Source organism: Rhinatrema bivittatum, chromosome 1 (assembly GCF_901001135.1).
Source record: "Rhinatrema bivittatum chromosome 1, aRhiBiv1.1, whole genome shotgun sequence".
NCBI classification, from domain to species: Eukaryota; Metazoa; Chordata; class Amphibia; order Gymnophiona; family Rhinatrematidae; genus Rhinatrema; species Rhinatrema bivittatum.
Window position 1 is genome coordinate 589,488,988 of NC_042615.1, and position 20,134 is coordinate 589,509,121.

Consider the following 20,134-nt stretch of genomic DNA (forward strand, 5'->3'; position numbering starts at 1 on the left):
TTAAATAGAGAGATATTAAATAGAGAGATCACATATAATGGTGAATAGTTTTCACGGGTAAAAAAATCAAAAAATTTTTTTAAAAACTTTTGGTAATTTATTATACACAAAAAATAACAGGCTCACCATGGGGTAATGGTAGATGACGTAAAATACAACAGTGCCGATACATGAGAAGGGTTGCAGCCCTGTATAGGGCAAGAGCCTGTGAGACTGTGAGCACTATATCTGATACCTCCCCTGGTAGAGTTTGTTAGAGCATTATAAATTATAATTTATGCTTTTAAGCATTTAACCTCGAATGAAATTGTATTTGACTAATTGATAAATTTTGAGGTACTGAGCCTTTGTATAGGTTTTATATTGGAGTCTTTAAGTAATTACATTTTAAATTATTACAGAAACAGTTATTATTTAAAGTTGCAGAATTTTAAATATTTTGAGCAGAATTTCCCTAGAAATTCACTGTAAGTGTGTCCCTTCCACATACATACACCTCATACAGGCTCCCTCACTCTCTCGCACAGACACATCCCCTCATACAGGGCCCTCTCTCTTGCATACACACCCACACAAGCTCCCTTTCTCTCTCACACATACATCCTCACACAGGGTACCTATGTCTCTCTCTTATGCACTCCTTCAAACAGGCTCTGTCTCACACATACACAATCCCTTCACACAGGCTAGCACCCTCACATACACATAATCCCTTTTTCATACACACGAGTTCCCAATTTCTCACACAGATACGCACTCCTTCACAATCTCCTCATATAGGCTCCCTCTCTCTGAAACCTACACTGAAGCATCCCTCCAGCCCCCTTCTCTTACCTCCCATGCTCTCTCTCACACTCTCCTGCTCTCTGTCATCCTACCCTCATATAGGCTCCCTCTCTGAAACCCACACTCAAGCATCCCCCCACTCCCCCTCTCACCAACCAAGCTGTCTCTCAACCTCCCCCACACCCCCTATCCTCTCTCACACACATATTCTCTCTCACCAGCATACCCCTCCCCTCATATAGGCTCCCTCTCTCTGAAATCCACATTCAAGCATCCCCCCCACCCACCCTCTTACCTCCCATGCTCTCTCTCACCCTCCCCACCCCCCTCTTACCAACTATGCTCTCTGTCACCCTCTCTCACACACACATTCTCTCTCACTGGCATCCCCCCCATGCTCTCTCTCACACCCTCCTGCTCTCTCTCACCCTCCCCTCTCTGACACACATTCTCTCTCATTGGCATGCCGCAGGACACACTCCATTCACGGCGAAGATGAAGGCCCAGCACGCCATTTGCAGCAAAAAGGGAAGGCCCCTGTGTGCCGCAAATGGCGCACCGGGCCTTCATCTTCGCCACCAATAGAGCGCATCCCGCAGCACATGGGGACCTTCTCTTTTCACCGCAAACGGCACACCGTGCAGCATGCCAGGGTCTCCTTTGCTATTTTCTGCACAGATTTTGGCAATTCTTCGCATGGGGGGGGGGGGGGGGGAATTCTGCTCAAATTCTGCATTCCGCAGTAGTGCAGAAATTCCCCCAGGAGTAAATTGCCCTCCTTATGAAAAATCAGTATTTTACCACCAATACATGTTCTTTTGAGAAAACACAACAAATAATATTGATACAAATGCGTACGTGCTAGTAAAATACTTCACTCAGTCACACACATAGAATTCACCTTCACCAAGTACAGAAAGACCACAAATTACAAATATGGAAACAGAAACTGGAATGGAAACCCAAAAAACCACTCTGCATTCTGTGCAAAACAAAAATATAACACCTATCAGACTTCCAGAATCTGAAATAATGTACACAAACTAATGTGCACAAAGTTACACCTGCATTACGGAACTCAAACAGTAACAACCCTACCTATGAAAAGGCAGCACGGCAAAAATTACACCAGGCCCTAAACACCAATACACCTCCTATTAGGAAAACGGAACAAGCCAAGCTGCTATAGATCCCTACCAAGAAATACAAGCTCGCAGAGCACCCTTAGCTGGGTCACACACGCAGAACACAGATAGACCCTCACCAAATACAGAATAAAGTGGCCTTAAAGCTAATGTTTTGGGGTTTTTTGCGTTGTATTACTGCATACAGAGTTTGGCTTCTTGCTGTTTCCATTTCAGTTTTTGTCTCCACATTTCTATTTATACATTCCCCAAGAAATATAAAATAATTCTAAAACTAGACTATAATAAACATTTCGAAACAACTGATAAATGGAACATCCAATCATTAAAAATTTTCAAAATTATTAAAAATTCTCCAAACACCAATACAATATTTCTAACAGCAGACACATCACATATCTTCTAATAATTAAAATGGCAGTCAATCAAGAAAGATAAACTTAAAAAGTCACTTTTACTTACCCTCTCCAGTAACTCTCCTACTCCTTTCCCTTGTAGACCAATAGCACATACCAGAAGCAGCTAGGGCTGCTGAAACTCTGTTCTCACGCTCTTCTTCCTTAGGGCCCATGACTAGTCTACTAGTAAAAACCAATACTAGTAAAACGGAACTCCTCATCATCTCTCCACAAAGTAACATACCCCTCCATCCTACTAATTATTCACAAGCTGGCCCCCTCGCTTTACAGCAAGTCCGTAGCCTTGGTGTTATCATAGATAACTATTTCTCACTAAAAAAATTCATTGCAGCCACTGTAAAAAATGGATTCTTTAAACTCCATACTCTAAAAAGAATCAAATCTCTCCTACACCCATATGATTTCCGAACTGTATTACAAGCTACAATATTGTCAAAGCTGGACTACTGTAATTCCATACTTCTTGGACTGCCTAAAAACTCATTACAACCATGACAAATGTTACAAAACGCAGCCGCCCGAATACTTACTAATGCGCATCGCCATGACCACATTACACCAGTACTCCAATACCTCCACTGGCTACCAGTTGCATCGAGAATTACATACAAAGTCCTAACCCTTATACACAAATCAATCTACAACCAAGAAATGCAATGGTTCTCTGACCACTTTACATTCCACAAATCCGATAGACCTACAAGAAAAATACACCTAACCAAACTCAAGACTCCCACTTTCAAACAAATTAAACATGTCTCTACAAGAGATCGATCATTTACTATAGCAGGAACAAACATCTGGAATAAAATGCCTACGGACTTGCGCCTGGAGCCCTGTATCAAAAAATTCAAACAAAACAAACTTAAAAACTTGGCTCTTCAGAGAAGCTTATACATAATGCCCTTAGACTCCACAAATAGCCTTTTCTACCTTTAACAGCCTCCGTCTCCTACCTCTAACAACCTCTGTCTCCTACTATTTTCTCTCCACTCTATTAGTCCAGCCTCTCTCTCCCCCCCTCCCCTCTTTCTACTTTCTGCCTTCCGTGACCTAAATGTATCTAATTATACATATATTGTATATTTGATTTGTACATTATTTACTGAAGTATATACCGCTGGTAAATATACATAGTTTCTCCCATAAGATTAGATTGGATTTAATTGTACCATATGCTGATTCATTGCATTATTGAGTTATATTCGCTTGTTCTCTCTAAATTAATTGTAAAGCCTGTTGCTAAATTATTGTTCATTGTAAACCGAGGTGATGTTTGTAACGTTCCGCGGTATATAAAAAACCTTTAAATAAATAAATAAATAAATAAATAGTCTATCTCACCTGCCTGACAAATCTCTCTTTCTCTCTCACACACACAGTCACCTGCCTGACCAATCTCTCTCTCTCACACACACACACCAGTCACCTGCCTGACCAATCTCTCTCTCATACACATACCAGTCACATCCCTGACCAATCTCTCTCTCACACACACAAACACCCACACCAGTCATGTTCCTGACCAATCTCCCTCACACACATACCAGTGACTTTCCTGAACAGTCTCTTGCTCTCACACATTTCTCTTACTTACACACACACATTCTCTCATACACTTATATACATGCTGGCTCACTCTCTGTCTCACTCATCCCCACCCACAGCATACATAGCAGCTACAGCACAAGGTAGCTAGTATGCTGCTATTAAAAGCAGAGTCCTGACAGGCTGGAAACTGCAGCAGGAGTGACCTCCCCAGCCCCACAGCGCTAAGAAGGCAGCACTCAGCTGTTTGCTTGTGCTGCGATCGATCATGGCACAGAGCAATCAGATGAGAATATAATTGTATGCTTTTATCCCCACCCCAGCCTTTTTTTTTTTTTACAGTTTTATTATTATTATTATTAATTGTATATTTTCTTGCTGGTATTGCACTGGCGAGAGAAGGGGAGGTCGAAGCTGGTGGGGGGAGGGGCAGCGGCGCTGTACTCCTGCAGACCCTGGCAATGGCCAGCCAGCATCGAATGTGATTTCTGCACAGCAGCATGCATGCATGGCCTTTTCTTCTTCCTGCGTGCCCGGTAAACATCACTTCCTCTTCCAGGCCACAGCAGCGGGAAGAAGAAAAGGTGATGTTCCTGTTTCTGCCTTCCACAAACACTGCTGCCCTTCCTCTCGGGACTTGAATGTGCTGATAGCTCGGGCAGGAACGGCAGCAGTGTTCATCTTGCTGAGGTGAAAGCGGGGTGGGGAAAGCAGCTGGTGTGTAACACACTGGTTGAGAACCTCTGGATTAGGGTATGATGTGTGTCTATTTTATGATTGTGGATTTTGTTCTTTGGTAGCCTTTTAGTATTGGAATGGTATGAGAGATACATAATTTTTGACATTGTATAATAAAGTTTGGAATAATATAAATTTACATTTATCAACATAGTAGTAGTGTTACTTTCCCAACTAAAGGGTTCATTTGTATATGTTCTATTAAGTACCCACACAATGCTCAATAGTTGTAAAAGCCAATTTGTGGAAGATTAACTACGACCATTTTTTATGAAACCCACTGACCACAACAACCTCCTACGTTTTCAGTTTCCATCCTCACAACTTGTGTACCAATATACCAGTGAGGCAATTTTTGAGACTCAGACGCATATGTGAAACTTCTTGACTATAAAGCACAAGCCCAAAAGATGCACGTCCACTTTTTAGAGAGGGATTATTCCTTAAAAGCTATTAAATGAGCCTATAAATGCAATCTTTATGCTAATCGTGATCTCTTACTACATACTGTTAGGGTTTAGCGGTGTTTGGGTGGATTCTTGGGTACTGTGGCAGATGACCATGCCCACAGGGAGGAGCCCCGTGGGGAGCCACAGTACTGGGCTAGACTAAAGACGCACAAACACAGAATTTGTTCTTTTATTATACAGCTTATACAGACTACCTCACTACTGCCACCAGAGGTGGCAGTAGTGAGTTAGTCTGGATGTAGCAGTCTCAGGACCCTCGGCGGAGGGGACCCTTCTCACCCTGATGGTATAGGGGACTTCCGGTGTAGGTTTCCCAGCAAGGCAATGCTGTAGATGAGACAGACTGAGAGTTAGATTGCTCACTAGATGGTAGCTGTAGGTAGGTAATTTCACCAGGCTGAAGTAGATGGTACTGGCACCGAGGCAGGGAGAGCAGTGGGTTGTGTCCATTTCTGAATGCTCTCCAGCTTCTGTGGATCCATTTGGAAACCTTGGTTGGAAACAATGTACCCCAAGAAAGGCACTGATTCTTTGTGAAACTCGCACTTAGACAACTTGGCGTATAGATGATTCTCGTGGAATCTTTGAAGCACTCTTTTGACATCCTCGATATGAGTGGTCAAGTCTTGGGAGAATATCAAGATGTAATCTAGTATACGACGACACATTTGTAGAGGAGGTCCGGCAAAATGTCGTTCATTAAATTTTGGAAGACAGCCAGGGTGTTGTACAAGCCAAAGGGCATCACTAGATATTCAAAGTGACCATCCCGGGTGTTTAAGGCTGTCTTCCATTCATTGCCAGAGCGGATGCGGAATAAGTTGTAGGCTCCCTTGAGATCAAGCTTGGAGAAGATCTTGGCTCCCTGTAGTCTGTCAAATAGCTCCAAGATGAGTGGTAGGGTTAGAGATCTTTCACTGTTATCTCATTAAGACCCCTGTAATCTATACATGGACGCAACGTTCCGTCCTTCTTCCCCACAAAGAAGAAGTCTGCGCCAACGGGAGACTTGGAGGGTCTTATGAAGTCTTTTTGAAGATTCTCCTGAATATATTCGGACATGGATTTATTCTCTACCACGGAGAGAGGGAAGACCAGCCTTTGGGTGGTTCAGTGTTAGGCTTCAAGTTGATGGCACGTCATAGGGTCTGTGTGGCGGTAGTACGTCTGCAGCTTCTTTAGAAAAAAAATCTTGAAATGATGTGTATTGAGGCGTTTTGAGGCGGCAACCCAGGCATCAATGGGGTAGTTGGCATGCAGGGTATAGGAGTGACCTCCATCAGACATTTACCATGGCAATCTGGACCCCAACGTGAAAGCTCCAGAATGGCCCAATTGAATTGAGGCATATGCTGCTGCAGCCATGGCAGCCCCAGATCTATAGGGTGCATGGCCTTCTCTAAAACAAAGAAGGAGATGGTTTCAGAATGGAGAGCACCGGTCCGTAGACATACTTGTTTGGTGAATTGGGTTACTTCGCCCGGTAAGGGCTCTCCATGAATTGAAGATAGGAGTAGTGAAGACGTCATGGGGGTAGTGGGCATCCGCAAGTGCTCCACTAGTCGTTGTAAAATGAAATTACCTCCTGCCCCTGAGTCCACTAGGACAAGAGTCTGATACTCTAAGGGTCCGCAGATCAAGGATACAGGAAGAGAGAGTGGAGGAGAGGGTGCAGTAAGACCTAAGAAGAGTTCTCCCACAGGACTTAGGTCTGCCAGTTTCCCAGATATATAGGGCATATTTGAACAGTATGGCCAGCTTGCCCACAATACATGCACAACCCCAATTTCTTCTGAGTTTTTCTCTCTTTTGACGTCAGGTGGCTGTGGCCTAATTGCATTGGTTCTTCTTCGCCAGCAATGGGACCTGAGGGAACAGGCCTGTGTGTGGACTTAACTTGAGCTTCACCCTGACAGGGTCTTCTGGGAGTCTTGGTCTCTTAAACCTTGTCACGAAGTTGGCGATCAATCCTAGTTACCAACTTCACCAGTTCATCCAAGGTCTCAGGCATTTCACAAGCTGCAAGCTCGTCTTTCAAACAAGAGTTCAGTCCTTCGAAAAAGATGGTCCTCAGGCATTTAGGGTCCCAATGTAATTCAGATGCCAGTGTCTTGAATTCGATAGAGAAGTTAGCTAAAGGTTTGGTACCTTGCTTCAGGTGAACCAATGAAGATCTTGCAACGGTATGCCAAGCAGAGTCATCAAAAACTGATTTGAACAGCTCAAGGAATCCGGCAAGATCATGTAGAATAGGATCATCACGCTCCCACAGCGAAGTGGCCCAAGCCAATGCTTTTCCATCCAGGTAAGACAGGATATAGGTGGTCTTGGCATAAGCTGTAGGAAAATGGCTAGGTTGCAGGGAAAAGTGCATGCACACTGGTTAATAAAACCTCTACATTTCCAAACTTCCCCCGAGAAGCATGTTGGAGCAGATAGAGGTACATTAGTCTTGACCGTCACTTCTGGCAATGTAACTTCTTTACATGTGTTGGTGGTAAGTTCATCTGTGTGTGCAGATGGTCGAATGCAGCAGTCAAATTCTCCAGCGCATTCTGCTGTTCGGAGATTCGCTGGACCAGGCCTGGAATGGCCTGCAATGCGATGAGCTGAGCCAAATCCATGGAGTTAGCAATCTGTTAGGGTTTAGCGGTGTTTGAGTGGATTCTTGGGTACTGTGGCAGATGACCATGCCCACAGGGAGGAGCCCCATGGGGAGTCACAGTACTGGGCTGGACTCAAGAAGCACAAACACAGAATTTGTTCTTTTATTGTGTACCAATATACCAGTGAGGCAATATTTGAGACTCAGACGCATATGTGAAACTTCTTGACTATAAAGCACAAGCCCAAAAGATGCACGTCCACTTTTTAGAGAGGGATTATTCCTTAAAAGCTATTAAATGAGCCTATAAATGCAATCTTTATGCTAATCGTGATCTCTTACTACATACTGTTAGGGTTTTAGCGGTGTTTGGGTGGATTCTTGGGTACTGTGGCAGATGACCATGCCCACAGGGAGGAGCCCCGTGGGGAGCCACAGTACTGGGCTAGACTAAAGATGCACAAACACAGAATTTGTTCTTTTATTATACAGCTTGCTAGATACCACCAGAGGTGGCAGTATTGAGGTAGTCTGGATGTAGCAGTCTCAGGACCCTAGGCAGAGGGGACACTTCTCACCCTGATGATATAGTGGACTTCCGGTGTAGGTTTCCCAGCAAGGCAATGCTGTAGATGAGACAGACTGAGAGTTAGATTACTCACTAGATGGTAGCTGTAGGTAGGTGATTCCACCAGGCTGAAGTAGATGGTACTGGCACCGAGGCAGGGAGAGCAGGCCCTCGAGGAGCGAGTACCTGATCCCTGAAAGGTACCTGAAATAAAGCAGAGGGCCCCTGAGGAGCGGGTACCCAGGTTAGTCAATACCCCGAAGGGCAGAGAGAGAGCTTCCAGCAGCAGCACGGAAGCGGCAGAGTAGCTAAGACCGGCTGAAACCAATCCTTTGCTAACTCAACGAGCTAGCAACAAAGTTCAGGCTATATACCCAGATGGCGTGACATCACTTGAGGGGGACGCCCCCGAGGTTCAGGTCAATGCTGGAATAAAGACGTGGGTAGCGCGTGCGCACACACCCTAGTAGGGCCTTGGGAGGAGCATGGTGTGAGGCAGCACCATAGCCATTCCGGGGATGCTGGAGAGGGCGGCTTGTAGACGCAGCAGTAGCCATTTTCCTAAGGTAAGCGGAAGGGGCCAAGAACAAGGTGAAGCAAATGGGGCAAAGCCGTATAGGACCGACAGATGCAACACATACTCACCATTGTTCCCCTACTGACCAGTTAGTGTGCGAGCTTCCGTTTTCATCTAGGTCACACATGAGTCAAGAAATCAGTTTGAAGCACTGGCATGCCTTGACACTGTATCAGATTTTTCAAAACAAACCTATGCTTACCCGTACCAGAGGCCATAATTTACGCAACATACTTGTTAACCCATGCCCCTGTTACAGTCCCCCCACAGAGGCTTTTGGGCAGTTTGAATACTAGAGATGTGAATCGTGTCCTCGATCTTCTTAACGATCGATTTTGGCTGGGAGGGGGAGGGAATCGTATTGTTGCCGTTTGGGTGTGTAAAGTATCGTGAAAATCGTTAAAATCGTGAGCCGGCACACTAAAACCCCCTAAAACCCACCCCCGACCCTTTAAATTAAATCCCCCACCCTCCCGAACCCCCCCCCCCAAATGCTTTAAATTACCCTGGGGTCCAGCGGCGGTCCGTAGCTAAATCGGGGGAAGGGGGAGGGCAGGAAAACCGGCACACTAAAACCCCCTAAAACCCACCCCCGACCCTTTAAATTAAATCCCCCCCCCCCAAATGCCTTAAATTACCCTGGGGTAGAGCGGCGGTCCGAAACGGCCTCCTGCTATTGAATCGCGTCGTCTTCAGCCGGCGCCATTTTGCAAAATGGCCACCGCAAAATGGCGGCGGCCATAGACCAACACGATTCAACTGCTGGAGGTCATTCCGGACCCCCGCTGGACTTTTGGCAAGTCTTGTGGGGGTCAGGAGGCCCCCCCAAGCTGGCCAAAAGTTCCTGGGGGTCCAGCGGGGGTCCTTGAGCGATTTCCTGCCGCAAATCGTTTCCCGTACGGATAATGGCGCCGGCCATACGCGCCCCCACAAGACTTGCCAAAAGTCCAGCGGGGGTCCGGAATGACCTCCAGCAGTCGAATCGTGTTGGTCTATGGCCGCTGCCATTTTGCGGTGGCCATTTTGCAAAATGGCGCCGGCTGAAGACGACGTGATTCAATAGCAGGAGGCCGTTTCGGACCGCCACTCTACCCCAGGGTAATTTAAGGCATTTGGGGGGGTTCGGGAGTGTGGGGGATTTAATTTAAAGGGTTGGGGTGGGTTTTAGGGGGTTTTAGTGTGCCGGTTTTCCTGCCCTCCCCCTTCCCCCGATTTAGCTACGGACCGCCGCTGGACCCCAGGGTAATTTAAGGCATTTGGGGGGGGGGTTCGGGAGGGTGGGGGATTTAATTTAAAGGGTCGGGGGTGGGTTTTAGGGGGTTTTAATGTGCCGGTATTCCTGCCCTCCCCCTTCCCCCGATTTACGATTTTTTGACGATAAATCAGGGGAATTGGTATTGTATCGTGGCCCTAACGGTTTTTGATGATTTAAAATATATCGGACGATATTTTAAATCGTCAAAAAACAATTCACATCCCTATTGAATACACACATTGTTCGGTCTGTGGTAATGTACATCAAATCCAGGTTTTTAATCATCAGTTTTTACCATTATCTCATGAGATCAGAGGTCATTTTGTTTGTGATACAACACAGGTCACACATGCCTCTATCTGCCCCTGTGCTAAACTGTATATAGGTAACACCAGGCTCTCAATACGTACATGGATTATTCAACCTAAAAGCAGCATTCACACGCAAAAACTAGAAGCCCCTTTAGTAAAACATTGGATGGATTATGGTCATTCTATTGATCAATTAAAATCTTTCATCTTTCAACGGTTCTCCAATGCCAGAGGTGGTCCCATTTCGTTACAGCTATCATGGTGTGAACAGAAATATATCTATTAGAGATGTGAATCGTGTCCTCGATCGTCTTAATGATCGATTTCGGCTGGGAGGGGGAGGGAATTGTATCGTCGCCGTTTGGGTTTTTAAAATATCGTTAAAATCGTTAAAATCATGAACCGGCACACTAAAACACCCTAAAACCCACCCCGACCCTTTAAAATAAATCCCCCACCCTCCCGAAACCCCCCCCAAAATGCCTTAAATTACCTGGGGGTCCAGCAGGGGTCCGGAACGACCTCCTGCAATCAAATCGTATTGTCTTCATCCGGCGCCATTTTGCGCCGCCATTTTGCAAAATGGTGGCGCAAAATGGCGCCGGCCATAGACAACACGATTTGACTGCAGGAGGTCGTTCCGGACCCATGCTGGACTTTTGGCAAGTCTTGTGGGGGTCAGGAGGCCCCCCAAGCTGGCCAAAAGTCCCTGGGGGTCCAGCAGGGGTCCGGGAACGATCTCCTGCCGCGAATCGTTTTTCCGTACGCAAAATGGCGCCGGCTGAAGACAACATAATTCGATTGCAGGAGGTCATTCCGGACCCCCGCTGGACCCCCAGGTAATTTAAGGCATTTTGGGGGGGTTCGGGAGGGTGGGGGATTTATTTTAAAGGGTCGGGGTGGGTTTTAGGGTGTTTTAGTGTGCCGGTTTTCCCGCCCTCCCCCTTCCCCTCCCCCTTCCCCCGATTTACGATTTTTTGATGATAAATCGGGGGAATTGTTATTGTATCGTGGCTCTAACGATTTTTGACGATTTAAAATATATCGGACGATATTTTAAATCGTCAAAAAACGATTCACATCCCTAATATCTATACTTGGCAGACTTTAGCCCCAAATGGTTTAAACTCTATGATTAAATGGGAAGCTTTCATCTGAACTTCTGAGTACACGGGGTTGTTTTAACTTGCCGTGTCAGTTGAGTGAGCCCTCATTCCATATCTGTATTTTTCTTCCCTTTCTCAATTCATCTCTCTTATTCTCTACTCCCTCCCCTCCTTTTGTATTTCTTCCCCCCACCCCACCCCCTTTTTTTTTTTTTGTTGCTCTTTTTTCTTCCCTTTTAGCTTTGTTGTATGCTCTCACCCATAATTTTTAATCTGGACAGCATGGTAAAAACAGTTGGTTTACTCCTACCTTTATCTGTCTTTCTTTGGCAGCTGGAATTGCTCTGATTGAGCATACCTCAGCACATGACCTTCAGATCTCATATAATGCCCAGATGTGCTGTGACAAGGGTCCACTTCTTTGTGATTTCTACTTGTGGTTCGGTAGCAGAAGGAAGGTCGCAGTTCTCTGGTGTTTCTCCTCCATCATGGACACCACTGTGGAATGGCTTAGGTGATGTTCTCAAATATCACAGTCTATCCTGATTTTTCAATACTTTTCTTTTCTTTCTAATCCATAGAAACTATCTCTTATACTTGAGCACTTAAATCTTGGTTTCAAGGTGCATGATTACCTCCTGTGGGAGCTAACCGACGCCATTAAGTTTATTGGCTTCTCAAGGCGTTAAGTGCTTCTCTGTCTGTCAGCACCCACAGAATATTTTCAGGTAATATTTCATTATTGTGAGTTGCCACTATTTGACCTTTAATTTTTAATTAAGGAGGCATGCAAACTACTCTCATTCCCTGTTTTTCCTTCATCAGTATGGCCAGCAGTTCTGTTTCAGTTTTTCTTCTTCTTTTTACAATTCAAAACTCTTTTCAAGTAAGTTTTGTTATGTAAATGAGCACTCTTGGTAAACCCTGTCTCACTTCCCATCCACAGGGGAGTAACTGTCGTAAGTTATTATACTGTTTTCTGACATTTTGGTTTAATGTTTTTCCAGCCTCAGCTCTACTAAGAAGTTTCTCTTGCAGTGAAGTTGTGGTAAATTTTGAATGGAAGTATTGAGGCTTTTACCCTTAGCAGAATTTAAAACCAGGGAATCCTGCCTTGATAAAATATCCCACTTCCACTTCTATTTCCCTACCCTTTCTGCCTTGAGACAAAAAAGTTTACTTTCAGAGGTGTGTTCGAATCTACCACAGAAATTTTTTATTAACCTTTAATTCTTGCAGCACATCATGCATAAATAAACCAGTCAGTTTATTGTAAAAATATTTTCTTTATTTCACAGATACAGAAAGGCATGAATAAATATCTCTAAATGACTAAGAATCACTTTTATGTTCAAATCTTAATTTTACCAGAGTATATCCTACAATCAATGCAAGAACCATTAAAAAAGTGATTGAAATTATTAATATCAGATAAATGTCTATTAATGTCATCTTTTTAGAAATTAATACATTTCTAATACATCTGCCAATGTAGAAACAATAGCAATTTAAAGGTTCTCATATACTTGAATAAAAAATTATATTTACCAATTTTTCTGAAGCACCCCCGCTCTGTGTCTCTCTCAATCACGTGCGAAGAAAGTCTAAGTAGCACCTCTCCCTCTCCCTCAAACTGCCACTGTTTTATACACTTAAGACCCTTTGATCCAGGGTCGCTGTTACACTTCCATCAACACATCTATATTTTATTCTGTTTATAGCTTCGCCCATTTTTGATTTTTAATTGGATTTCTTTTGTAGTTCTAAGAGAAAATCTTTTTCACTCCTTTCTGTCACACTTAATTGGCTGGCCATCTGTTTTTAGGGTGGTCAATCATGACACCTGCGTTAGGATGCTCAATGTCATAAAATGCAGGTGCTTTCTTACTTGAGATAAGAGAAAGTGGTAAACAACTGTACTCTCAAAGTCTGAAAGTGGGACAAAGGTGAAATCTTGAGGTTTTAAGTAGGGGAAAGGTGAAAGCTATGTGCTGAAGCTTTTTCAGCACAGCCATGACCAATGTCATGGCTTTTAAAAGTAAAGGCTTATGGGTATTAAATGCTAACATGTTTCTTTATGGCTAATTGATTACTGACTTCACTAAATATAAGTAATTATCAATAAAGCACAAAATATTAAGATATTTTCTGACACCCCCCCATGGAGTCAGTAAAACAAATACTAGACATAGCTAGGTACATATAAATCAGTAAGGCACTAATAAGCCTGGGGGAAAATAATCACACAATAAACTACATATAATAAGTTGTGTCAGTGCTCAACATTGCATAGATACAAGTGAAAATCAAATGTAATAATACAAGTGTAATAAAAATTGGTTACATTACCAAATTGAATATAAAGAGATATGAGTTGACAAATCTGAGTTAGTTTCTAATAATAACCAGATATAAAGAGTTTCTCAATATTTCCTTATGGGAAATAGAGAACATTCATACCCAGGGAATGTAAATTTTAAATTTGAAGCTACTCATCCAGTCAAATAAGATGAGGGTTCATAATTAAAATAATCTTTATGGGTCAGAAATCTGTGATGTGTCATCACTGATTCCATCATGTGTAGGGATCTGTGGGCATTAAATGCCTATTATACTTACCAATTGACGAGCTACGATCCTGAAATGGCAAGGTGCATTTTGAATAAGACACATACCAGTCCAGTCAATAATAGACAGTTATTCACAGTTCTCAGTAGATCCAGCCGGATCAGACGTTTCAGATATCTGTGAAGTCAGTCTGACTAATTATAGATATTGGAATCTGTTTGCTCGCCTTCCACTGCTGGTCTAGTCGGAGCAGAATCTTGAGTAGGATTTGGTTGCTGATGTTGGAGAATGACTGATTGATCATCCTCAGAGGAGAGAGCTGCATTCAGCCAAAGCATAAAGTCTTGTCCTTCGTCTGTTAGAGAATTAGCCGGAGCAAGGTGTATTGGATCTAATTCTTCATCCGTCACAAAAGACGGTGGACTAGGTACTGGAAACCAATTCGAGCTTAACCCCGGGCTGGAGGCTCTTGAATTTCCATCTGAAGCAACAGGATTGGCATTTGATAGGCCATGTCCATATCCTAATTGATATTCTGCCAAAGAGTAGATATTGAAGTAGCAGGGCACAAGTTCCCAGGGAGCACACTGACAAATGTGAGCACTCAAGGTTCTTCGTAGTGCTTCACGAACAGATGCCAGTCTTCTTGGCCAAGTCCAGCAATAGGAATATTGTGGGAACTTAAATAAAATATCACAGTTTTTATGCAGATAATAAGGTGCACATGTATCAGGATTGTTTTCTGAATACATCCAGCTTCCATAATCAGCATACTCATTTATGAGATCAGGTCCCAGGCAGACAATCATCGCATTCTTCCTAGGATTAGCTGGAATATGTATCTTTGAGTTACACCTGCCATTTCTGGTTCGCTGCTCTTCGTTCTAATTTCTCTTAAGACAGAAGAAAAGAACACCAATTATTACTATGATTCCCAGGATTAATGGGAATAAATTGATCCCTAAGTCATGAAGGAGTCCACCTGCCCCTTCCATTATGGTTTTAACTACACCAACAGCTGTTTTAGCTATTCCACCCACTAATCCAGAAAAAGCACGACCCAGGGCATTTGAAAATACCTCTGGCTTCAGTAGCTCGTCTAGGATCAGCTCCCATTCACTAGCTGTTAGTTCTATCATTCTCAGATGCTGTAAAAACTCATCCTCTGACATTAACCAAAGTGAAGACAAATTTCTTAATAATACATTTACATTTAAAACATGAGTCAATAACATTTTTAACTCAGTGAATTGTACTGGTTTAAATTCCATGTACTTTATTGTTTCAGTTAACCGGGCACTAAGTGTAGGATAAAACTCCCACGGTCCACACTTAATGACAGATAGTGCAGTAACTAAATACAATATTCCCGGTTGAAACCCACACTGTGCTTTGTTTGACCGAAGGATATAAGATCCATTGGGTAATTTCAAAAAAACTTCTACTAGAGGACCGGGATTCGGTTCTAGAGGACAATCAGCTTCTCCCTCTAGTGTGAGGCAAGTATTAGAGACCTGCACCAGGGAATTACACACAGTTACAGGAACTTTGTGACAACCTTGTGCTATGATCCAGTGATAACCAGCATTATTAATACACAAGTGGGTTGGTTCAAAGATTTTAATTGTTTTAATCCAGGTGTTGCTTCCATTTGAGCTTTCCAAGAACTGACCAAAGTTCTGGATTTCCCAGCAACGTTTATAGACCTGAGTAGTGATTGGGAGAAAGATACGTCTGACCCCTTGTACTAGGGTTGAACCTAAGGTTGCCCATGGTTCTTTTTCCCATTTCATGTTTGCTGACCTGCAAAATAACTTGTGAAGCCTCAACATGGGCATACTGAATTTGCTCAGCTGTGAGGTTTATTTCCTCTAATATTTTTCCCAATTGAAGGTCTCCCCATTTGGGTTTTGGGGAAGTAAGACCATCAATAAAGTGAGTAAGCTGTTCTATTCTTGCTAGAACCTGTATTTTCTCATCAGTTGTGGATATGGCATCAATCCCTAACTGTAAGGTTTGAGCTAAGTAATCCCTTAATTGAAAAATACCTGCTCTTAGCTGATATTCATTGGATTGAATACCTTTTATAGCAGTTTTAATTCTATCATTAAGATTAAGGAATGTATTTTGAACCTCCTGTTTCAAAGCATTCCTGCGCTTTCTGTTGGCTGTTCTCATCACCCAAGCGGGCAAGGGAAATGAGTCATTCAGCCATTTTGTCTGTACAATTAAATCTAACACAGAAGTAACCTGAGTGTCATTTAACCCCTCAGCTAAACCCCTGATACAGGCAGCGGTCAAAGACCGGCCTAGCATAGGTGCATTTTGAAAAAAATTAGCCTCCTGAGTAAAGAAGGGTCCCCATACCCTATTAGAAAACCTTTTATTACAAAGATTAACCTGATATTGCCAACTAGGGCAACAAAAGCAATTTGTCTGGGTGGACGAGGAACGGGTACAAAAGAATGGATTATTCCCACACGCATTATTCCACAAAGATAAATTATAAAAAGAAATTCCACGCCAATGTGTAAAAGAGACAGGCAATTCATCACAAAAGACATGATAATGTGTACTATTTAAAAACAGAATTTCATAAGGTAGTCTACAAACATAAGACAGAGAGTCCTTAATCATTGGAAGGGGGAATCCTGTATCCTCTCCCCCCCATGTGGAATAATTAGCGTAAGAAAGAGTTACCTCAGGAAAGATGTCCATCCAGGAGAAAATGAGACCTTTAATCAAACCTGAAAATTCATAATTAGAGCCAGACAAGGAGTCCTCCAGAGGCACCTTCGAAAGGGGATTGATGCAGGCACAAGATCCATTATGAAAACAAGGACGAAGGGCAAACAGCCGCTGGAACTGTTCAGAAGCACCAATATGTGGTTGAGAGCAGTGCTGCAGTTTCCAGGATGGAGTTTCAAGGATCCCAGTAAGATTGACACTCACTGCTCTGAAACCCAGGAACAAGTTCTGATATCTAATCGAACAGAACTCTGCACGGAAGCCATCAAGAGGAGATTCCGAAGTGATGGAAGAAAGCTGCAGGGAGGAACGCTCCAGCTGCAGAAACAGAGCAACAAGTCTGGACTCTAGACCCGCAGGCAGGGACTCCGGAGAGATGCCTTGCCAAACCTGGTGAGTGTAAAACCTGAAAGGAACATCAATATGCAATAAAACAGGATCTTGCACCAGCCAGCCATGGTATGGAACAAGAATAACACCAGAAGGCAAAGGCACTGCCAGAAGAGACAAAGGCTCAGAAGGTGAGCGCTTACTGACATGTGAGTGTGAATAACGGAGCTCCTGTGAAGCTGCGGGAGAAAAGGTGGAATGCAGCTGGGTATTAGATAAGAGATAAAATAGTGAGATAGGAGATGCAATAATTAAAAGCACCCAGCAAGCAATAACATACTTACAATAAGGTCTGTAAAAAAGAAACACAGCATGCAAAAAGGTACTGATTGGGGAACAAACCATACAGCATGCAAGCAAAAGCTTCTGCTGAAAGCGAGTGAAACATGGAGGACGCTCAGATGCGGGACAAGCTACACTGAGAACGACCTGATCGTCCTGCTCCGGGGTAGGCACAGCCATGTCACCGCTGAGAATGACATCAATTGCTGGAGCAGTGGGAGCGCTGGGCAGCGGTAGATCCTCCTGACCCATTGGCATCAGCGGAAACTGCGGATGCAGCAGAGGCTGGGGGTTGAACCGAGGCTCTGGTACCGGAAAACCCCAATGTCTCGGATACCAACTTGACATCTCTAATGGACACAACTTTCCTATTCTTTGGATCCTCAGAGTCAGAAAGCAACAGTCCCGAGTCACCTAGAAGTTCTGTAACAATAAAGGGATTAGACCAGTATGGTTCTAAAGAGCCACGAACATGCGTTTTGCTCAAAACTACGGAACCAATCTGAAAAGGATTTGGACTCCGAGAGGCCTTGTCAGAAGTAACCATAGCTTCTGAGGAGGCCATATTTTCAAGCATAGAGAACCCAAAGAGAGACATAGCGGGAGCTTCATGATTGGCAGTTATGGTACTATTAATCCGGATTTGGATCTCCGGAAGATGAAGGTACCAATTACTGGGGTTAGATTGCAAAGCAAAAATTTGCAGACTACGCTTAACCTCACCATTAATCCTTTCAACCATTCCATTAGATTCTGGACGATGTGGGTAGGAGAATCGATGAGTAACGCTATGATCAGCACAAAAGGTCTCAACCTCAGCATTTTTTAAAGGCTGGACCGCCGTCTGTGCAAAGAAACTGAAAAGGCAAAATACCAAATACAATAGCCAGACGGTTAACAGTCACAATAGCAGTAATGCGTTTCTGTGCAAATAGAAACACAAAGCCAGTAAAGGAATCAAGTACAACCAAAATATGTCTGTAACCACGGGAAGAAGTAAGGGGACCAACATGATCCATATAGACCACCTGCCCTGGTCTAATTCCCCGTGGAAGTATCCCCTCAACATAAGGGTGTCCAGTCCGTTTGGGATTTGTGCGCTGACAATCCAAACAGTCACTGACCATTTTCTTTGCCTGACTTCTAGTCAAAACCCCATCTGAATGCTGGCACAAAGTAGCCGCATTCAAATGTAAGGAGCCATGCCTAGCAAGACGTGCCCTTACAGTTATCTCTTGCTGAGAGGCAGCCAATTTAGCTGCTTCATCTGCCAAAGAATTGTAACGAGAGTACCAGCCCACGGTCTGGTGAGCAGGCACATGCAAGACAAGCACCTGCACAGTAAGTTTCTGTGAAATAGAAAAAATTAATCTCCAGTGAGCTCTGTGTGCAATAGGCTTGCCTGTAACATCTAAAAAGTCACTGTTTTCCCACACTTTCATATGTGAATTAAACCCAGACACCACATATGTAGAATCAGAACAAACCATAACGGATCTTTCAGGATCCAAATTGGGCGTTTGCTCAATATGTGTCAAAGCCTTTTGAAAGGCAATCAGCTCCGCCTGCTGTGAACTCATATCACCTAATCGCCATGTATGTGTGGCAAAGACTTTCCACTGACCCCTTTTATTAGGAGTTAAAATAACATTAGCCGCACCAGCAAAAAATGCAGTAAGATAGTCACCCGAGGGTGTGGCAGAACCATCAGTAAAAATTACCAATTGAACCTTCTGATAAATAGGAGGAAGGAGCCTATCCGTCTCAGTAGTTAAGCAAAGATCCTCACAAGTTAAAATAATGTCAGAATCAGCCAAACCATTCTGATAATGGAATTGCACATCGTCTCTATATTGATCAGCACGCCATTGCACCCAGCGTGTGGAGAGAGCCCTACTCTCTGGGAGGGAATGGCGAGAGACAGCCTGTAACTGAGGAATCCCAGTATAACAATGAATAATCTTACCCTGAGCAAGAGCAGAGACTTTAGACAGGCAATATCTGACAGCCGTCAGTGTACGCTCCACAATATTAAATTTCCTCTCAGGCTGAGAGAAAGTATGTGTAATATAACATATGGGCTGAGATTCAGCATGGTTACTGATTGTAGCCAAGAAATGAGAATCAGAAACCTGCAACGTGACATCTAAATCTTTAGATGATTTACGGTGCGCCAAAGGGGCTGAAACCTTGACAGCCTCTTGCAGCGCTCTCAAACATTCAGAATGAACAGCAGTCCAATCACGTGCCACAACGGCATCTCCTTTAAGCAAATCATACAAGGGGGCTGCTAATGAGGCAAAACTAGGCACAGTTTTACGTGCAAAATTAAGTGTCCCCATGATTACTTGCAATTGGCGAGATGTCTTAGGCACCGGGAAGGATATAATCTTTTCTTGGAGGGTGGGGGCAAGGCTAGCACCTGCCACCCTGATTAAAAATCCCAGAAACTTAACTTCCTCAAAACCAATTCTGGCTTTGGCAAAATTAACTACAAAGCCTTCCTCACCCAGTACCTGTATTAGTTGAACTACAGAATCCCAAAGCACATCCAGCTTATCAGAAGCCAGATATATATCATCAACATAAGGAACAGCATTATCAATGTTATGTCGCTG

The 20,134-nt window shown here is 43.6% G+C and overlaps 1 protein-coding gene across 1 annotated transcript; it reads right to left on the reverse strand.

Moving 5' to 3' along the window:
* Positions 1-14,946: 14,946 nt before the first annotated feature.
* LOC115100499 lies at positions 14,947-18,334 on the reverse strand. Its single transcript, XM_029618992.1, has 2 exons — positions 16,797-18,334; positions 14,947-14,989 (listed from the first exon to the last, which is right to left on the reverse strand). The coding sequence occupies exons 1-2, from the start codon at positions 17,862-17,864 to the stop codon at positions 14,981-14,983; spliced, it is 1,077 nt and encodes a 358-aa protein (XP_029474852.1). The 5' UTR covers positions 17,865-18,334; the 3' UTR covers positions 14,947-14,980.
* Between the last annotated feature and the right edge of the window lie 1,800 nt (positions 18,335-20,134).